At 39.8% G+C, this 19,660-nt stretch overlaps 1 protein-coding gene across 6 annotated transcripts in view; it reads left to right on the forward strand.

The window, feature by feature from the left end:
• PPFIA2 (PTPRF interacting protein alpha 2) overlaps nucleotides 1-19,660 on the forward strand; it is a 235,524-nt gene that overhangs the window by 27,647 nt on the left and 188,217 nt on the right. For all 6 annotated transcript variants that reach the window (XM_018552926.1, XM_018552929.1, XM_018552928.1 and 3 more), the window contains exon 2: nucleotides 5,293-5,543. In XM_018552926.1, coding sequence (XP_018408428.1) covers nucleotides 5,295-5,543 — 249 coding nt within the window. In that variant the 5' untranslated portion in view covers nucleotides 5,293-5,294. The remainder of the gene's footprint in view (nucleotides 1-5,292; nucleotides 5,544-19,660) is intronic.

A 19,660-nucleotide genomic window follows, 5' to 3' on the forward strand; every position in this document is an offset into this window, starting at 1 on the left:
GTCGATCACAGCTGGGCAAAGCAGGTACACAGGGAGTCAGCCAGGAATGAAGTCATGAAGCGAGCCAAAGCCAAGCGCAGTCGGGCAGAGAAGAAGCCAAAGTCAGAAACCAGGGGATCAAGATGTCTCAGGGTCAAAACTAGCTGGGTCAAATCACAGGAGAAGCGCACAGGTCAGGTCACAGGAAGCAGAAGCTGATGACTACTCAGCAACTTCTCTTGATGCAATTCTGGGTTAAATAGGCAGTCCATGCTTAATTATGTTCATGCACCTGTACATTGACCATGTCATCTCGGGCCTAAACATGTAAGCCTATCAACGTGAGCAACATCTATGCACATTTGTCCTGGCATAGGTGCGTACTTGACATTCACATGCGCAGGTCTTTGAGCATGGTCATGCATCTGATTTTCCTGACAGTAATATGTCATTACATGATGCAGGCCCAGGGCTGAGTGGAATAAGAAGTGTGGGGAAGTAGGGGGTTTGTCCAAATTGTGTGTCACAGTGCACCTGTAGGCTCTTGACACCATAGTGGGTCCCACTACATTACCATGGTAAGGATGAAGATCATTTATGTACTTCTAATCTCCAGTTAAAATATTTTTTCCCATTGCAGTAGGAATAAAAATGTATGGTTACCTAAAAACCAATGCTTAACATAACAACAGTATACTTGCAAAACCTACACAAAGCATGGGGAAAAGGCACAGAGTATGATTGTGTCCTGCCTAATAGTTTATGAAGACGAACTCTGCCCTACATATCCCCATTGTATACTATTTTGGTAACCAGTAAACAACTAACCAGCTCAACAAAACAGCTGGTAATGCTGATGCCCTAATCACAGACAAAATCCATTATTAGTATCAGTGGCAGACCTAGGGAACAAAGGGCCCTGGTGCAAGATTATTTTTGCCCCCCCAACTGATATATAGTAGTACAAATATCAGCTGTACTTTATACAGCAATGCCATCAATTGGGCTACAAAAAATAATGATTTATTTTATTAACTTACCTTCACCTCCTCTGGCTGTTTCCTGTTTGGGGAGGCTGCAGAAAACCACCCTTGTGTGTGTGTCCATCTCAGCGCGCCCATGTACTCAAGTGGTCTCTGCGCCGGGAGGGTCGGAAAGACCTGATACTCCTGGCGCAGAGATGAGGGGGCCCGTCGGCTGCCGAAAACTGTGGAGGGAGCCGAGAATGAAAAAAAGCCTGCAGGCACTGCAGGGGGCAGCCCTGGGCCTCCGCCGTGAGGAACCAGCAGACAGCCGTCTGAGTGCACGGGCGCGCTGAGATGGACACACACACAGGGGAGATGCTGAGATGGACACACACACAGGGGGCCTGTCAGCCAATGTTATCAATGGACACTCCCGGCGCAGAAATGGGGGGGCCTGCCGCATATCGATCCGATGGTAACCAGCAGCCGGACACCAACGTGCACTGCCCCAGGGCTGTGTTTGAATGGATACTGGGCTAGCGCACACCAGCCGTGCAGCATTTGTCTCCCGAGAACGCCACTAAACCGCCGACAATAGTACAATTCTCGGCGGGGTTTCTAGCCTGCTTGGGAGACAAAAGACGTGCGACCGTACAGTAGAAACGGTCGCACGCCTTCCATACACCTGCCGATTATCGTACGATCGCGGGATTTCCCGCGATTATCGTATGATAATCTGCAGGCGTATGGGCACCTTTTATAATTTGTTGAACTGCTGCCTTTGTGAATGACGTGCACTTTTTCTGCTTATGATTTTTCCAAGTCAGAAGCTAATGACCTCCTGGGATTTTCATAGGCTACAGTCTTTAGAATTTACCAAAAACAGTGCTAAAAAAACAAGCATCCAGTGAGTGACAGTTCCTTTTGTGTAAATGCCTTTTTAATGAAATAAAGCGATTAGAAAAATATATTCCAATTTATTTAAGCAGAAAATCCACACATGCATATACGCATAACATTATGCAATACAATTATTTTTAACACTCTGGTATAAGTAATAAAGTGGCATTTGGCTATGCATGGTGTCTTTTGAATGGAAGTTAACCTGCAGTGGGAAATGCACGATGTTGGTGATAAGTTTCCATCATATTCCTTTATCATAATGTGAATGCAGTAATACGCTTTGTGCTGTGGCATATGCAGGATTTATGAGAGGGACTGTGTTGAAGAAACAGTAAGGACCAGTTCACACTATTGGGCATGCGCTTAGCTCCGGTATAATGCGCACCCACTGGTGTGCACTGGTAGTTTTTTTTTTCTTCACTTTACATTAGTCCTTAATTATGTATATATTCTAAATTAATTATTTCTAAACCTAGTTTAGATGTAACAACAACTATGATGGGTTTAAGCAAAGAAAGCTTTCTCTCTGACCGATACTTTGTATGCATCCATTGGAAAACCCTGCATTGATCAGGAAACCCTCTCATCCCTTGCTGCAATGCATAGAGAAGGAGGAGGTGTCCTTTGACAACTTCCCATTCACTCCAACTCCCCCCTGTGTGGAAGGGGGGCTTACACACACACACACACACACACACACACACAAAAGAAAGTATACAGGTGAAACTCGAATAATTAGAATATCGTGCAAAAGTAATTGCAGTAAGTGCTGCAAAAGGGGCCCAAACCAAGTACTGAGTACATATGCATGCTTGTACTTTTCAGAGGTCCGATATTGTTCTATGTACAATCCTTGTTTTATTGATTGCATGTAATAATCTACTTTTTTGAGGCTGTGGATTTGGGGTTCTTGGGGGTTTCATGAGCTGTAAGCCATAATCATCACAATTATGACAAATCACGGCTTGAATTATCTTGCTTTGCATGTAATGAGTCTATCTTATATATTAGTTTCACCTTTTAAGTTGCATTAGTGAAATAAATGAACTTTGCACGATATTCTAATTATTCGAGTTTCACCTGTATATTAATAGGGTTATTCACAAAAGGGTGAAGAGTTTGGAGAAAGCAGGTGAAGTGAACAATCTAGGACCACATAGCTGAACTGGAAAAATTCTCAATTTCAGCTCACTTTCCAGTTCAGCTATGTTGTCCTACATTGGTCACTTCTCATGACTTCTGCAAACTCTTCACCCTTTTGTGAATAACCCTGTAATAATTTCTTAAATTTCTGCTCATTCTGCTATTTTCTTTTTGCCTTGTACAGTTTGATATTGTTTATCCTTTCATGACTAGTGGTCAATGATTTGTGGATGCTCAGACTAAATTTAGCAGTCGGTTTGCATTGGTAAACTTGACAACAACCCAGATTTTCCTACCTACCTTTTTTACATCAAGGAAATATAAAGCTTTTGTTGGGTACAATGTTTTAATAAATACCCTGCTCGAATTTTGTTTTTATTGCAGACTGACAAATGAGAATAAATCAAACAATGAGAAAATGGGGCTTTTAGGTGCTAGTACACAATCTCTCTTCATTTATTGAATACCTTCACAAAGATGTATTCATAAAATCAGATGACCACAAGTCATCTGATTTTATGACTATGTCTTTGAATATGTTTTATTAAGAAATGTATTCAATAAATTAAGTCTAAAGTCATAAAAAGAGAGATTGTGTAGTAGCAATTTAAAAGCCCCATTTTCTATTTTTTTTTTAATGTAAACTTTTAAGGGGTGTGGTGCTGTTTCCATCTATGTACCCAACACATTGTGTTACTGCTAAATGAACATAAATGTTATTTTTATAAATTCTTCTTTTTTTTTATTTAATTGAAACAAAATACATTTCTTTCTGTGTGCACAGCATGCACACTGACAGCTGGAGCAATGTAGGTTTGTTTGCTAACAAACCACATGTGATAACTTTCATAGCTGATATGGTGATTACTTGATTGTGAATCATTGGTTGGTTCCCGATCATTAATAGACAGCATAGGCTGTCAGTGACGCAGTCTCACATCTGTATGCTCCTAGCTGGGAAAAGGAACCTAGAAAACAATTTCAGAATAGGGCATTGTTAATCTAGAAATTGTGGGTGGGAAGTGGTTAAACTTTATATTTTGTAAGTGACTTCTACATTTTTATTTCAAAATGTGCGGGGGTGGGTTGTTTACATATTTTTGTTTGTCGTATAATTTGTATAACAGATTTAAGTGGGTGAAGTACTCTGCTGCTTGAATTTAACTGAGAAGAAAGCTGAGAAAATGTAAATAACAACAGAGATCCTTTCACTTTATCAGTTGGGTATGGAACAATATACAGCTATAGGGGGCATAAACAGGATGTTTTCAAAAATAGTGTCAGGAGTAAGGAATACAATTTAACGGGTATAAACCTGGCCATCCACCAGTAGAATTTTGTTTGAAAAAATGTGTTTACAAAATGTTCGTTTGATGTTCTGAGGGCAGGTTCACACCATTTTCCGGACCAGATCTGGAACTCGGTGCATTGCATTTTGCCGTTTTTTGCCGTGTTTTTACTGTATTACTGTATTTTGCAGCGTTTGGGAGGTTTTCTTTTTTTTTTTCAGCTTAAAATGGTCTTACAGGTGTGTTCCAATGCGTTCCAGTGCAGTGATTCTATGCGTTCCAGTGCATTCCAGATCAGACAAAATAAGACGAGCAGTATTTTTCTGGTCTGGTTTGGAACGGACAGCGCTGGTGTGACCAGAGGCCAGAAATAGCATAGGGATACATTAGGATGCATTTTGTGTCTGGAAACAATCTGCTCTGGTCTGGAGATGATCTGGATGTGGTGTGAATGGACCCTAATAGTTAATGGGGTCTAATTGGCAATCGATTTTAACCATAGTGAAGAAACAAAAATCGAAGGAGTAGGGTGGAACATTTTTCTTGAGCGAACGAAATTTAAATAGTGAATGCAGTTTTGCTGAAACTTCATTCATTCCAAAATGGAATGTTAAAATCAAACACAATTTCAAACCACATTCATCATGTCTCTGATGACCTTATCAAATGTTCTGGCAAGATTTTTCATGTTAACATTTGTATGAAAATGTACCAGTGTATGGCCAGCTTAAAGGATGTGTCCATGGATTTCAATAGTGCAAGTCTATGATTTATTTATTTCTCCTGTATATGACATGATGTAACATGCTGTACACCTATTGAGTCAGTTTCACTTCTCCGAGTAGAATTTTATTTTTATTTACTTTTTTAAAGCTTGGTTTCTTTCAAACTGGTTGATTGGCTCAAACATTGATATATTGGTTCAGTGTTTAACTTTGTTAAAGTAAGTTGTGAGAGAACCTTGTGGGTTTTTTTTGAGTATAATCTTTTCTAAAACTTTTTCTTTTTCCTAGACATGATGTGTGAAGTAATGCCAACGATAAATGAGGACACCCCTATGAGCCAGAGGGGGTCCCAAAGTAGTGGCTCAGACTCGGACTCTCACTTTGAACAACTGATGGTGAACATGCTGGATGAGCGTGACCGGCTGCTAGATACACTGCGGGAAACTCAGGAGAGCCTCAGCTTGGCCCAGCAGCGACTTCAAGATGTCATCTATGACAGAGACTCACTACAACGTCAGCTGAACTCTGCGCTGCCCCAGGTACATTAATCATTTCCAAGTGCTTTACCCTTTTTTTTGTTTGCTTTGTCCTGTAGGTGATTGTCTATTTGTTTTTGTTTTTTACAGTATTTCCATTGGCTTTCCTACCTTTATCTCATATAGTGAGCTATGCAATGGAGCACAGTCAAAGAATAAGTGTATTTTGGGGTATTGACATTAAAGTATATCTAAACGCTTAACTAAATAGTTAATAACAATATGTTGTTACAGGGGTTTCTGCAGTGTCAAAACTTTCTTGCACACTGGTCTAATGTGTAACCCACAATAACGTACATAGTGTTAAGGCAGTCTATTTTGAATGGGCTGCTAATGCACCACAATGCATACTTTATTGGACATGATCATGTGATTTTTTTTTTTACAATGCACAGAAGGTTCACACTGCATGTGTTGTGGAGTGCTGCCTAGGTGCATTGGGATGCCTTTCATAATGAATAGCAGCACACTTCACTTTGCTTTTTGTATTTCCATGCACAAGGTAGCACTTCTGTAAATAGATCCTAATCCTTATTTATTTATAATTTTTTTCTTTATACACTATTTCTTTCTCTCTTTCAAATCCTACCTGGTGATCATACCCACAAGGTATATATAATGGCACCTTTTTCCTAAGGTGGCAAGTTCACATACTTAGTTTAGCTGTTGTGTGGTTCCCCTTTACTGTGCACTCCCAAGCCATACTTCAAGCAGTCATGTCTGCGTGCGGCCATAGTCACAGCAGTAAAAAAAATGTTCAGCTGATCTTGGAGCTTTTACGCATTTGCAGGAAGTTCGGAAAGAGGCTCCATGTTGAGCACAGTGCAAGAAAGGAAAATCTGAATGTAATAATGGGAAAACAGTATACAGTTTTGTTTTTTTTACTAATTGGATCCTTTTTTTTATACATTGCTCAATAAATATTGGCTAAGAAGTTCATGCATATCTGGCATATTTGCCATGTGTTTAAGTGCGTGCTAAAGTGTGCTACTTGCTGTGTTTGATGAGCATGTGCAAAATCGCATTATTTTGCATGCGCTCACAAAATTCACAAATATCACGAATTGCTGCAAATATGATAAGGGCTTTGTTGGCCCAAAAGTTGTGTGTCTGTGGCTTTTTTTTTCCAAGTAGAACTATGAAATCCTATATATAAAAAAATTAGTTCTGGAGCACCTAATTATAAGCGCATTTGCACTTACAGTTTTCTCTTGGTCTCCCTGCAAAGTCCCACACAAAACTTGTTGATCCTGCCAGTGAGGTCCACCTAATGCAGCTTTCTGTGATAGTGTTGAAACGACGCTGTACTGCTCCTGAATCAGGGCAGAGTTGGCGCTCTAATTTTTTGTCTGTGTGTACTACAGTGAAATAATGAATGTTGCAGGGGGTGTGGATATCAACATTGTCACTTCTGATTCACAAGCCTGTAGCTTGTCAATAGGCACTGGCCACACATAGCCCTACCCACTGCTTTCTGGATTGTCAGCACTGACTGTGCTGCTGAAATCCTCTCACTGTGAGCTGCACTTCAAAGACATGCTGGAAGGTTATTGGCTCCTGTCTAACTCCATACTGTATGTAAGCAAGTGAGATAGTGTCCTTAGATTGTAAGCTACCTGAGCAACCATGTAAAGTGCTGCAAAATTGCCCTGGTATAGCCTTTAGATAAAGGATATCATGGAAGTACTCAAGACTTTTTATAATTGTGTAGCCTCCTAGACAGAAGAATGAGTGTAACAGTTTCAACTAATTTTAGAATGTCATTTAATTTTTAGGAGACAAAGGGTATGTATGTTAATTGCAATTTTTATATGAAAATAAAATTGCAGCTCTGAAATGCTGTGTGTCCAGCCTGTCAATTAGTTGGGAATGTAATTAGCTACTTGTTTATTCTTTTGGATTGTCAAATTGTGTTGCACACTATGAAAGGGAGTAATTTACCCTCTAATTATGAAATGTCTCTGCAATTAATTTCATGACTTTGACTCAAAGTAAAGTGCATTCCTCAGTTTTTGTTTGCTATGCGGTTCTAACTATCTTAATTTTTTTTTATTCCTGGGATACACGTGCCAAAATGTCTGTGCAATGACTGGTGACCTAACGTTGGGGATATTGTAGTTTTTATTTTTGCTGGCCTTATGTTCAGTCATGTGCAAGTCAATCCTGATTATATGTACCAAAATGGAAGGCACCTAGGGGGGAAAAAACTGCTAGTACTCTTGAAATGTTCTACTGGGGTATGTTTTTGATTTACACTCAAAGACTGGATGCAAGAGACATGCTTGTTTTATCATCGACTGAAAGAACCAGGCCATTACAGCTCCACACTCAACCGCAATCCATCAACTGCAAACTTCAAGACTGCACACATACACAATCTGTTAAATGCAGTATGTAAAATCTCAGTTATTTTAAAAGAACACAAAAACAAATAGAGCCAATGTACAATGTTTAACTATAGTGTACTTAGTAACCACATTATAGTGCATACTCATAAATCAAGATGTGGCAAAGCTTTATTTGTTGATTTTGAAATGTGCGTGTGCCTTTTCTGGTGGATCTGCAATGGTGTTTGTAGAATCCACTTTTCTTTCTGGTACCTGAGAGCCCATTTTGGATGTTGTATTTCCACTAAATTGTTTGAGGCTATTATTTATCTGCTTTACCTGAAACAGTAGTGTTTTTTTTTCTTCTGATCAGCTGTCTTCTGTTATCTCTAAACACACCGCCAAACTCAGTATGATCAGGAAACTTGTAATTTAGAACTTACAAGGCTTGGCAGCCGTTTTCTGGGTCTTTGCATTATGATCAGATCTCGCTCCTACAGTCCTGTTGTAGTAATTAGCTTGTATTTATTACTTGTTTTTCTTGCAGTAGTCTGTAATTTCAACAGACTCCTTATCCTAGGAAGATTAGAGTTTATCTGCAGCATGGCAATGGATGGATCTCCTACATTTTGTTTTGTCTTTGCGAGCAAATGTTTGGCAGTCCGGAGAGTTTGCTCAATCAGTGGGAATGCCAGACACTGCTTCCTATCAGGGACGTGTGGTCAGGGGAGGCAGGTGAGGCAGAGCCTTTCCTAGAATCATGGAGGAAAAAGCTGTCAGCTTCAAGTCTGAAGCCGACATCTTTTTCTCCATTCAGCCCAGGTTCTAATAGGTTACAGAGCAGGGAAAGCCTCCTCGCTGTGCAACCTGTCAAGGACGGAGCGCTGCCTGTTAATCACAGGCAGTGCTTCATCTGGCTTTTGACATATATTTTAGTTTACACAGCAGCGGGCTTCCCCACTGCTTTGTGTAACCTAACATAGTGAGGCCAGAGCTACAACAGCCTCTACTTGGTGTTAGAGGTTTGAGCTCTGTGGATGGTTTGGAACAATGTCAAAGCGCCATTGGTCCAAGCTGTCCAATCAAAAAAAGAAGAAAAAAAAACACTGAAGTCATCTATCTGGATGCCTTACCAGTGATGAGTAAGTGAGGGACAGGGAGGCTCCTCCCTGTCCCCTCCCTTCTCCCTCCCTCCTCCACAAATAGCTGGGTGATTGGGTTGGGGGCGGGCAGGGGGAATGCGTCACCTAGCACGGACCTTACTGCACGTCTCTGCTTCCTATGGCTCTCCCAACCCAGGTGTAAGGTCAGCTCAATGACTCTGTGCTATGCAGTGTTTTCCGAGGTGCCTATACACATGCAGCTTATCTGTAAAAGGCTTATACCATCTCTGGCTTTCCTAGTCAACAGTTATCAGGCTTTAAACCACCTCTGACTTTTCCACTTAATAGTTATGAATTTCAGTATCAAATGGCCAGGATGAAAAATACAAACTGCATCAGTGCGTATGCAAGCCTTAGAAAAATGCTTCTGTTAAAGAAGAACTCTGGGAAATGTTTTATTAAGCCTTACTGCAAGAGTTAACTGCTCGTTTTCAAAAATAGTAAAGTTATACTCACCCAAACCTCTGAGCTGGCTTGTTCTTAGAGCGGTCCTTTAGAACCCCACTGCAAGGGTTAGTATAAAAATTGACTGGCATTCTTCTTTAAACAATATGATAATATATAAGTATGTTTCTGTAAACCTTTGTCAACAAATTGATACTTAAGTGTATCAAATCCAAGAAACTTTTTTTTCATTATCTAACCTGGTTAAACCAGCCAGAAACACACTTCCTGCCTTAGGGATGTGTAGCCACCCTTTGATAGCAGCATTTTCAACCTGTGGAGAGAGATTAATATTAGATAGACTTTACAGAAGTGACTAACTAATTGAAGCCCAACTCCAGCTAACACTTTTTTAAGCAATTACAGAAACATTTTATTCCTTTTAGAGATAAAGATTTTAACTATACGAATAACAACGAACCATTGTAAATAACACATCTGACAGTGTTAAATGGGCTGTCTCTATCTGTCACTTTTGCAGGACAGCTCGGCCTGTTAAAGGAAGTTGAAAAATATCATACTTACTGGCAGGATCCATGGGTAATACAACTGTGTTACCGGGAGGACTCAAAAAAAAGTATCGCCTTGTATTATTTTTTACAGCTTAGTTGCCTAAATCCCACAGTGCATGTTGTGTTTTTATCCCATGCTTCTGTGTGCAGCAGTAGGTGATATCAAGGTGGTGAAGTGTGCCCCCACCCCAAAAACATTCTGCAAAGGAGATGACCTCTTGATTGAGAGCTCTTATCTCACTGTCCCTGCACTTTGCAGACAAAAAGCGAGGTCACAAGAATGCAGAGGAAGGAGGCTCGCTCTAGGAATCAGCATAGGCACTAGAACTGGAAGAGGTACCTTCTTTTCCCTGAGAGACAGGGACAGTGAGACAAGTGCTGTAAATCATTAGGTCCATCTCCATTGCAGAGTGTGATTGAGAATATTTTGTGTGTGGGGAGGGTGCTGTCACCCTCTGGATCTCAGCTTTTGCTGCACACAGAAGCATGGGATAAAAAACAACATATACTGTGGGAGGTAGGTGGCTGAGCTGTGAAACATAATACATAGTAAGACTTCTTCTTGAATGCTATTGACAGACTGAATTATATTTCAGTTTTGATTTTGCACATCATTTTATTTTAATTACACTTTAGAATGAATATGTAAGTGTAAATATTCACAGTGAATGCACAGCCCCGAAGAAGCATTGCCACCCAGTTATACAGTGAACAAGACCATGCATAATCCACTAAAAAGCCAGAGATATTTCACCCTGAACGTCTTAAAATCATTAATTCTTTATTATAGGTATTTTTAAACTCGGTCCAGAAGTCAGGTTTTAAGAAACGGAATGGAAACTAGCAGTTCCCCTTACTTTCACCATTGTACAAAGCATTTAATAAAAGTTTTATTGGTTAATAAATGTCCTCAACATACTGTATGTTGGTCTGATAATTGCTATTCTGTATCGATAGTACTTTTACACTAAACTTTGTTTATATAGAGAAAAATCATGTTGCCACCCTATTATCTTTTATGTCCATTGTAATCTGGTAAGTAAGGGTGTCTCTGGCAAACTGTTTTCCTCTTTGCTATTGGGGGGAATACGTTTTAATGTATTTTATTATTATGATATAATGTTGCATTTACCATAATAGCTCTGCTCTTCTTTTTCATATCTGTAACTTTTTAAAGATAGTTCTTTCAAATCCATGACTCATGCTTATAATTCCCTGACAGAGAGGTAATTCAGTGTTGTGGCACATGCAGTTCTTTCACTGTGTCAATGGGCTTTGTAAATGTGCCAAGCAAAGGAAGAAGGCAGTATGTGGTGTTAATAAGAATGGCATTTTTAAAATAAACTCCCAATTTTAAAATATACTCCACCCCAATCTGTTTTTGACTGTGAAGAAGAGCTATTACCTTTGTCTGGCTTGGGCATGAGTAAAGGTAAGCTCCGCTACGGATTGTATTATTGCCTTCTGACCTCTAAATTTTTTGTCCTTGTGCCACAGAGAAATATTAAAACCTGAGAGAAGTTCTAACCTTTCTCTCCTTTATTTAGTTTTTTAAAAGCTGGATTTGGGTTTTTTAAGGCTTATTTCTGTGGAAAAAAAACTAAACTGCACTTGCACTGCAAGGGTTAAATGGTACTTTAGGTCTAGGGTGATGGGTAAAACAGTGTTATGCCCCATTCACACTGGCAGTGTCAAACCTACATTTTTATAAGAGGAGGTGACACCAAAATGATTGACAGTCATTTTGTTGTCACCCCTTCTTAAAAGTTAGACACTTGATCAGGGACCAAGAGCCTGACAGCGCCATGAGAGAGAGGGGGGAGCCGGTGTCATTCCAGATCCCGCCAGGTCAATGTCCCCTCCTCTCTTTGGCAGCATCTATCACCAAGATGGCCACCAGTAGTGAAGTACATCGGCGTGCATGCGTGATGATATCCCAACCCAGACATGGTAAAGCCTGCGCGGTTGGCCACATCGGGTGATACCCACCCCAGTGCTGCTGCTGCACCTTATCTCCCCTATGCTTCAGGTTGTGGACTGTCTCTTGGTGTTCATACGTATAATGCAGAGCTATGGGTGCAGCTTTGTACACTTGATGCCAGCAGGCCTCAAATCACTGGAGAGGGGAACAGGCTGTGGTTGGTGGTCTTGTAGCCAGGAAGGAGCCTATGGGAACCAGGATCGGGTAAAACTTCTTTTCCTGGGTGTCCTACATCTAAGTGAGCATTAAAACGTTGCAGTGCAGGGGCAGCCCCACTGCAAAGGGGGTTTTGTTTTGTATTTTTACCAGAATTCAGCTTTAGGGACCCTGGTAAGCCAGGCTATACTCCACTGAAGGACAAATGGTGGTGCATCAGATGCAGATCTCCATTCACCTTCTCTAATTTTCCTTGTTGTAACTCTGGAGTACAAAGCAGGCTTCTGAACAACAGGATGCTGTGAACCTTATTAAGACCACCACTTGCATGTTCTTTAAAAACTGGTGGTGAGCAAAATGGCCACATCTTTGAGGTTTTATACTGTATCAGGTTTGCACTGTAAAAATTCACAATCTGGATTATACATAAGGGCAGTGTATGGTGCCAAAATATATTGCAACCAATCAGAAACATGTAGCCAGACATACATGGTTTCTAAGTGGTTACTTTGCTTCAAAGCTGAACTGCGGAGATAAATTACACACATTAATGTAGTTATATATTTATGAAAAAATAATTAAGTATTTTAAAAATGCAGCTAATGCAGATTTCTAAATTTGACATGGTATCAGTGTCTTGTAATTCCATGTACATCAGCTCTTAAGACTGGTCTGTGTTTAAAAAGGTGCATGCTAATAGCTGGAGAGGTGAGCTGCTGTTGCACTGTGCAATCACAGGTGGTGGCAGAGAGGTGAGCTAGTTTTATGGCTTAACTACAGCAGATAAGTTAGTCCAACCTGGCTGTACAGTCTGGCAGGGCTGTGTAAATATCAGGCCTGGATGAACAGAAATATAAATCTAATGGCAGGTAAGACAGCTCCAAAATATTAATTTTGACTGCACATAAAAAAAAAATGTAATCGGATGTGCTGCTTATATCCCACACGTTAGTCATAGGGAAGAAGGAAAATGTAGAAAAACGCTACATAAGTGTGTACTACCAAAAGGGCTTTTCTGAGGAAGCAATCTAGAAGATATGTTGTCCGCACACCATTTCGCTTCTAAATATCATCTTTATTCGTGTTCCTTTAGCATGACATGTGAATGCAATGTTTCGGAGCTGTACAGGACCCATTCGTCAGGCACAGTCTCAAGAAGATATGTTGTACACACAACATTCCGCTTCGGAATATCATCTTTATTGGTATTGCTTTAGCATGACATGTGAATGCAACATTTCGGTGCCTCACAGGACCCCTTCGTTAGGCAATGTGTGGACACTTTGTCTGATCAAGCGGACCTTGATCAGGCTTCCAAATATTTCATTTGCATGCCATGCTAAAGGAATACGAATAAAGATGATATTCCAAAGCGGAATGGTGTGCAGACAACATATCCTCTAGACTGTATACTTACTCTGGCGCCATCCACCAGTTGTTCCAGCACCCGTTAAATTCTGGGGTATAATGGTATGGTGTGCAAAGGGGATATTACACAGAGTTCTGAGCAGTTGGTATTTCAGGAGCATAAGAGATTGGGCAGGTAGGTGACTTCACTGCTCTTTAGTACAACATTATTAGTTGCAGCAATATTTCAAAAAATACATTAACTGGCATTTGAGAATTTGCCAGAAGAATGGTTAAATTAGTGAATGTGTTTTGTACGCTGTATTGTACACAATTAAAGCTTGATTTAATGGACTGCTGACACTCCCTATCTGTAATATTGTTTTATTAAAATGTTCATTTAGTTTTTGGCAGATAAAAAATTAATTAGTGTTCACATATTTTTTTTTCCTCTTGCTATATTTTTTCAGCTTCCATTTGTCCACTGGCTGTGGGACCTTGTCCTCCAGAAATTAATAAGAACTGCTTATTCCCTCTCCACACAATATTTTCTGTTGCTATAGCATCACCAAATATAACAGATTAACCTATAGGGTGGGATCTGATTTTCTTGGAGGAAAAAAAGATTTAACTTCTGCATATGAAAAGGGTTCGGTCAGGACGGCTGCTGTGGAGATGTGGACCTACATCTAAACTGCAAGGACACCAAGGAATACAGTAGGCATACCTGAGCAGTGTAGGCTGGCAGGACACCACAGCCTGTGGAATCAGGGAAATGGACCAGCAGAGAAGGAAGCATCCATGAATAAGAGGAGCAGTTGAGACTTGGCCCTTGATTACAAAGGAGCCGATGAGACTCAGGACTTAAACTGATGCTCACTGAAGTACTGATGTAGGATCCCCCAGGGCACAGAGTCTAAGGTCCAGCCGGTATCCATCAGGTACCCCCTCACAGGAGCTCCGCTGCTTGCTGACCCTAGGTCGCGACCCCCAGGTTCACCCTGCTCGAGCAACATGAATCAGGAGCAATGAAGAGAGCAGGTTAACAGATAGTCACTGCAGCGGGTATGAATACCAGAAACTAGGTGAGGGCCAGAGCAAGCAGCTGAATAAGATAACCAGAAAAATAAGCCAAAAGTCAGTGCTTGGGAATCAATACTATGGAGGAGTCAAAATAGCTGACCGGACAGCAGGAACACAGGTGGGGGGAGTCGGTAACTAGTGACTAGCAATAGTGTTGCTTGGGCAGTATCTGTGAATGGCTACAGCCAAGCAGGGCAGAGATAGTAAATGGCCGAGGCCTGCCTTTAAGTGTGGGCGCCCATGTGCCTTAGGAGCTAAGGCAACACTTGATCAAGGAACGTAAGTAGTGCTGACAGGTTTTATGCCATAATAATATTGTTCTAGCAGACTATGAGGCTTGTGTATTAATAACTTGATTGGGGCGTGTTTCAAAAAGCACACAATACAAATGGTTACCAGCACTTATTAAGGTGTTGTGCAATTATCGGTTAATTATTTTTATCGTTAAGTGACCAGATATGCTTCAAAAATTGAAGTTATCTGTTTTACAGGAATTACATCTGTCTGTGTGTATAATATATAATACTAGCCCATTTGATGATTGGGGGGTGAAATTTCAAATTTTCTATTGGCTGATACATTTGTCTGCTGGCCAGCAATAACTGTATAGTTTTGACACAGAAAATATACAGTCACGGTTGGCTGGTAGACTGATCTGCTGCTTGACTGACTGCATAATGTTGCCTTGGACATGTACACTTGACAGTTTCGCATCTATAACTCTGTCTTCTGGCATGTTGCTTAGGGCACAATATAAAGTTTGTGTTTTATGTAAAGTATATAATAATGTGTTATATGTGTGGTGTATCATCTGTTGGTGTTTAAAAAAAACAAAACAGTAAGCTGGATGTCATCTGGCCTGAAGAATATACTGTCAGTTGTGGGTTAGACTATTTACCGTTGAAAGCAAAACTATTTGTTGGCAAGCATATGGCTTTCCATGTAAAACTGTCATTTCACAATATTGCCAGTAGAATGTTTGTTTGGCTTTAATCAAGCCAAATAATGCAGTTTGGTTGCACAGAAGACGTAAGCAGGAATAAGTGCAAGTCACCTAAACTTTAGTACATGTAGCTCTAATTTCCTAGAGAGCTGCTGGATAAATACATTCTTCTGCCTCCCTCAGTGATGACCCTCCTTGAATTGGACCCAACACTCACTAACACACCATTAGTGTAAAGTGGGCTTTATCCAAGAAAAAAACAAAAGCACTGCAGAGACCCTATATATACCGCTGGCCAGTGGCTAACACATAGTTTGCCGGTGGTGAGGCCAATGAACTCCTGTTGGAGTGCTCTCTCCCACTATTGAAAATATTTATAATTCACGGAGATATCACAGAACTCCTGGGTCAACTCTCCATGTAGAAGCAAAATTCCCAAGCAACCAACAGCAAGGTCAGTATATACACAGATGGCCAAGACGCCTCTCACCACTATTGACATTTTTTGTCCAATCCCTGGAGGAATGGGGGGAAAGTATATAAAATGCATCTTTCTATGACACTGGCAAGAATATCAGCTTCGGGTGTATTTGAGAGAAAACAGTCTTCTCCAGCCTCTCTAGCAGAACCGTTGGTATTCTATTTTGAACACAATTTTTTAATCAATAACTCATTATGTGTTAGAATGCATGCACATCTACCAGTGGCTGGAGTAAGCCTATTATTTGAGAATGTCAAGGTCTGTGAGAGGAAGAAATGGAATCCTCTTATTGAATACACTGCTAAATAAATATATGCATGTCTAATTATAGCAGGTTATCGATCGCTGATATATAGGGCTTTCTTGTTCTTCTACACTTTTCATTTAGTACTGGATTTACTAGATGTAACTAAGTTAAATATTCATTTTCTGCTCTATTTTTCTCTTGGGAGTGGTAGAATTTTTTTGTCCATAAATTAAGCAAAATGCAAATTTTTCAAGCGCAGTTATATGAACGCATCCTAATAATCACCATTACACATCAAACTACATCAAAGAAGCTATGCTATTACTACTTAAAGTAAATTTCCACCTTTGTGAGTGATTAGCATTTATTGTGGTGATGTATACATGTGCACATTTGCACGACTCACATTGCATGCTTTCTTCATTTTTTTATAAAGGATTTATTAGGCCTGAAGCCTACAAATCTTAAAAATGTCTCCACAGGAATATCAGTCTGACACCAGGGTGTCAAACTATAATCAGCTGCCCCCCTCCTGTCACTCATTGTAACATGATCAGTAAACACCAGCTATGCCTTTACACACAATACACTGTCCAGGGAAGGGGGGCTGGTGGGGGATATTTTCACATTGCTCGCACAGCACAGAGGCAGACACTTCCATGTGGATATGAAGAGGAAAGCTAAACTTACAAAAAAAAGTAAGTTTATGTTTTCATATACATCAGCGTCATATGCCTGCTTCTTGTACACCTCTGCAAAGGTGGAAATGGGCTTTAAAGCTGGTTCTGGTCTTGTAGGATAATAGCCAGACATTTCACTTAGGAAGTGGGCATAGAAAACTCTCATAGTTTGTGTATCTTATTTCACTTGGTGCAGCCAGGGTAGGAAAATGAACATTTAGCATCCAAAAGTGCTCACTGCTCCCTTTCACCAGCTGGGCTCACGCTGTAATAAACCTGCAGGTGCAGGCTACAAGGTGCGTGCTCACCAAGTACATGTAAAGACCAACCGCACTCTGCAGGTGTCAATTAGCAAGTCCCCTGTTTATTAATCCAAAGTCAAGTGTACATCACAAAACAAGCTCCCCAGACCAAGGGATTCCTCTGCAAAGGTGGAAGTGGGCTTTAAAGCTGGTTCTGGTCTTGTAGGTTAATAGTCAGACCTTTCAGGAAGTGGGCGTAGGAAACTCTCATAGTTTGTGTATCTTTTTTTACTTGATGCAGCCATGGTAGGAAAATTAACATGCAGTTGTCCATTACTGGAAAAAAAGTCACACTGTTTTATAGCTTGCAATAATGACTGTAGGCGTACTTCAGGCTTGCCCATACCTATACCTAAGTTTACATACATATGTAAGTTGTGGCTAGATCCTTCATAGAGATCAATGGAGAATGAAATGAAAGATGAACGTATTGCCTAGAGCAACCTCTTCAATACAAGCTGTGATTTTCAACACTACAATGACTACTTCAATGCAACTTCTCTTGTTAACACACATTTCCTCTTCTTTTTAACAAATCCATATCTGAAATGCCTGTGGGAGTATCTAATTACTTCCTTTTCAGTTTAGGGCCATAACTGAAGTGTCAATGAAACTTAATGGAATAGATAGATGATTAGCGTATTGCAGACTGAAACTGTGCCACACGCCTTATATATATGAACAGAGTGCATAAAATTGATTTTCAGCTGCAGTGGTTGTTGTGACCATGTATACCATGCATTACACCTCATAGGTGTGAACAACACTTTTTAAACACTTGTTAATGGTTATTATGACTAGTTCAGCCACTAGTTTGAGACAAATCAGTTACAAGGGGTGGAATTGTATCTATTCTGTTTAGAAAAGGGCACTTATGGTTTGTCAGTTCTACTTTGTAATTCAGTTTTAAATTGTTGATTGTCGTATCATAAGGTTTTACCTATATTTTTTACTGACAAAATATACAAAGTATTGATGCCCCCCCTGAAAAATCTAGTTTTAGGGTATATTTAGTATAACTGTTGATCATTTTTAACCTCGGCTTTAAATATAATTTCATTGCTGAGCTTTGTTCTTATTTTGTAGAACCACGCGTGTTTTGTGTAGACAATGTTAAAACACAGGCTTCCTAAATGCTGTCTAAATTCGCTGCTGGTACAAGTTTACCCAATTGAACCAGTGCCATCTAGTGTACAGAAACGTATTTGCCTTGGTTTTTAAGATAATTTTGAATTCTTATATTACTTGTGCCAAATTCTGTATGCACATAAAATATTTGGAAACATAAATTTAAGACAACAATCATGTCATGTTATATTCTGGTCAGAAATGTAAGTTAAACCACATCTTTAGATCATGTGAATACTTGGAATGTGCAGTCTACATTAATTCCTGTGTAATAATTTTCTTGGAATTTGCCGCTGGAGTTTGAGGATTATGTCACTGATTATCCAACAGCAGGCTTCTTTCTTATTTTTTTATACAATTGTTATTCAAATGTTTTTAGGTACATGACAGAAAAAAGTATGGAGAGTAAGGATTATTACAGGCCTCTACACATATATATCACTGTACATACAGGTGAGGCATAATGGTCTCCAAACAACATATTACACATACTTCTCATCCTTGCAAGTAATTTCCTCAACTATGCCAGTATATGTTGTTGAAATAGTGCAATTTATAAACCTTTCCAGTGTGGAGCGACAGGCTTTTCCAAAAATACAGAACCAAAATACACACATACATAAATAAAACAGCAAAAGAAAATCAAATCAAGATCAAAAGGCTGTCTCTTTCATGTCTTTTCTTGACTGAATGGTTTTATTCAACCCCAATAAACTCCTTATTTTTCTCAGTGGAATGAAAGTGCATCCATACCATCTAAATACCATAGAAAATATCATATAGATCTGGTTTCATGTATGTCCATTTTGTGTTCAACAAAACCTCATTCATCTGAGTGAGCCATTCTGCTATCAGTGGAGCTATATTCTTTTTCCATAAATTAGATATCAGGGATTTACCCATGTTAGGCAGATGAGGTACCAGTGATTTTTATAGGACTTAACAGATGTGAGTGTTTCATGTTAGAGCATTATTATTGTTTTTTTAGGGACATTAAGCTGCGAGGATTAATTCATAATATCATGTACCATGGAACTAAAGGGTTGAAAAACTGGGCAGTCCCACTATAAATGTAAGAATGCCCCAGCTATCCCACAACCCCTTCAACAATTTGAGGAGGCATCCAGGCTCCAAGTTAAACAAGCTTTTTAAAAGATAAAGGTTAAATATCTGAGTCTTTACATAGACATACATGGAGTACAAAGTCTGAGATCATACCTACATTGCTTACGGAGCCCTGAATGTTGCAATTGAAAGTGCCTCCAAGAATCCATCCACTCCTCTCTAAGCTGGGCAAGAGTCTTCAAATTACCCTGACTGATACAT

This window comes from Nanorana parkeri, unplaced genomic scaffold, assembly GCF_000935625.1.
Source record: "Nanorana parkeri isolate BGI_ZX_2015 unplaced genomic scaffold, ASM93562v1 scaffold101, whole genome shotgun sequence".
Classification (NCBI taxonomy): Eukaryota; Metazoa; Chordata; class Amphibia; order Anura; family Dicroglossidae; genus Nanorana; species Nanorana parkeri.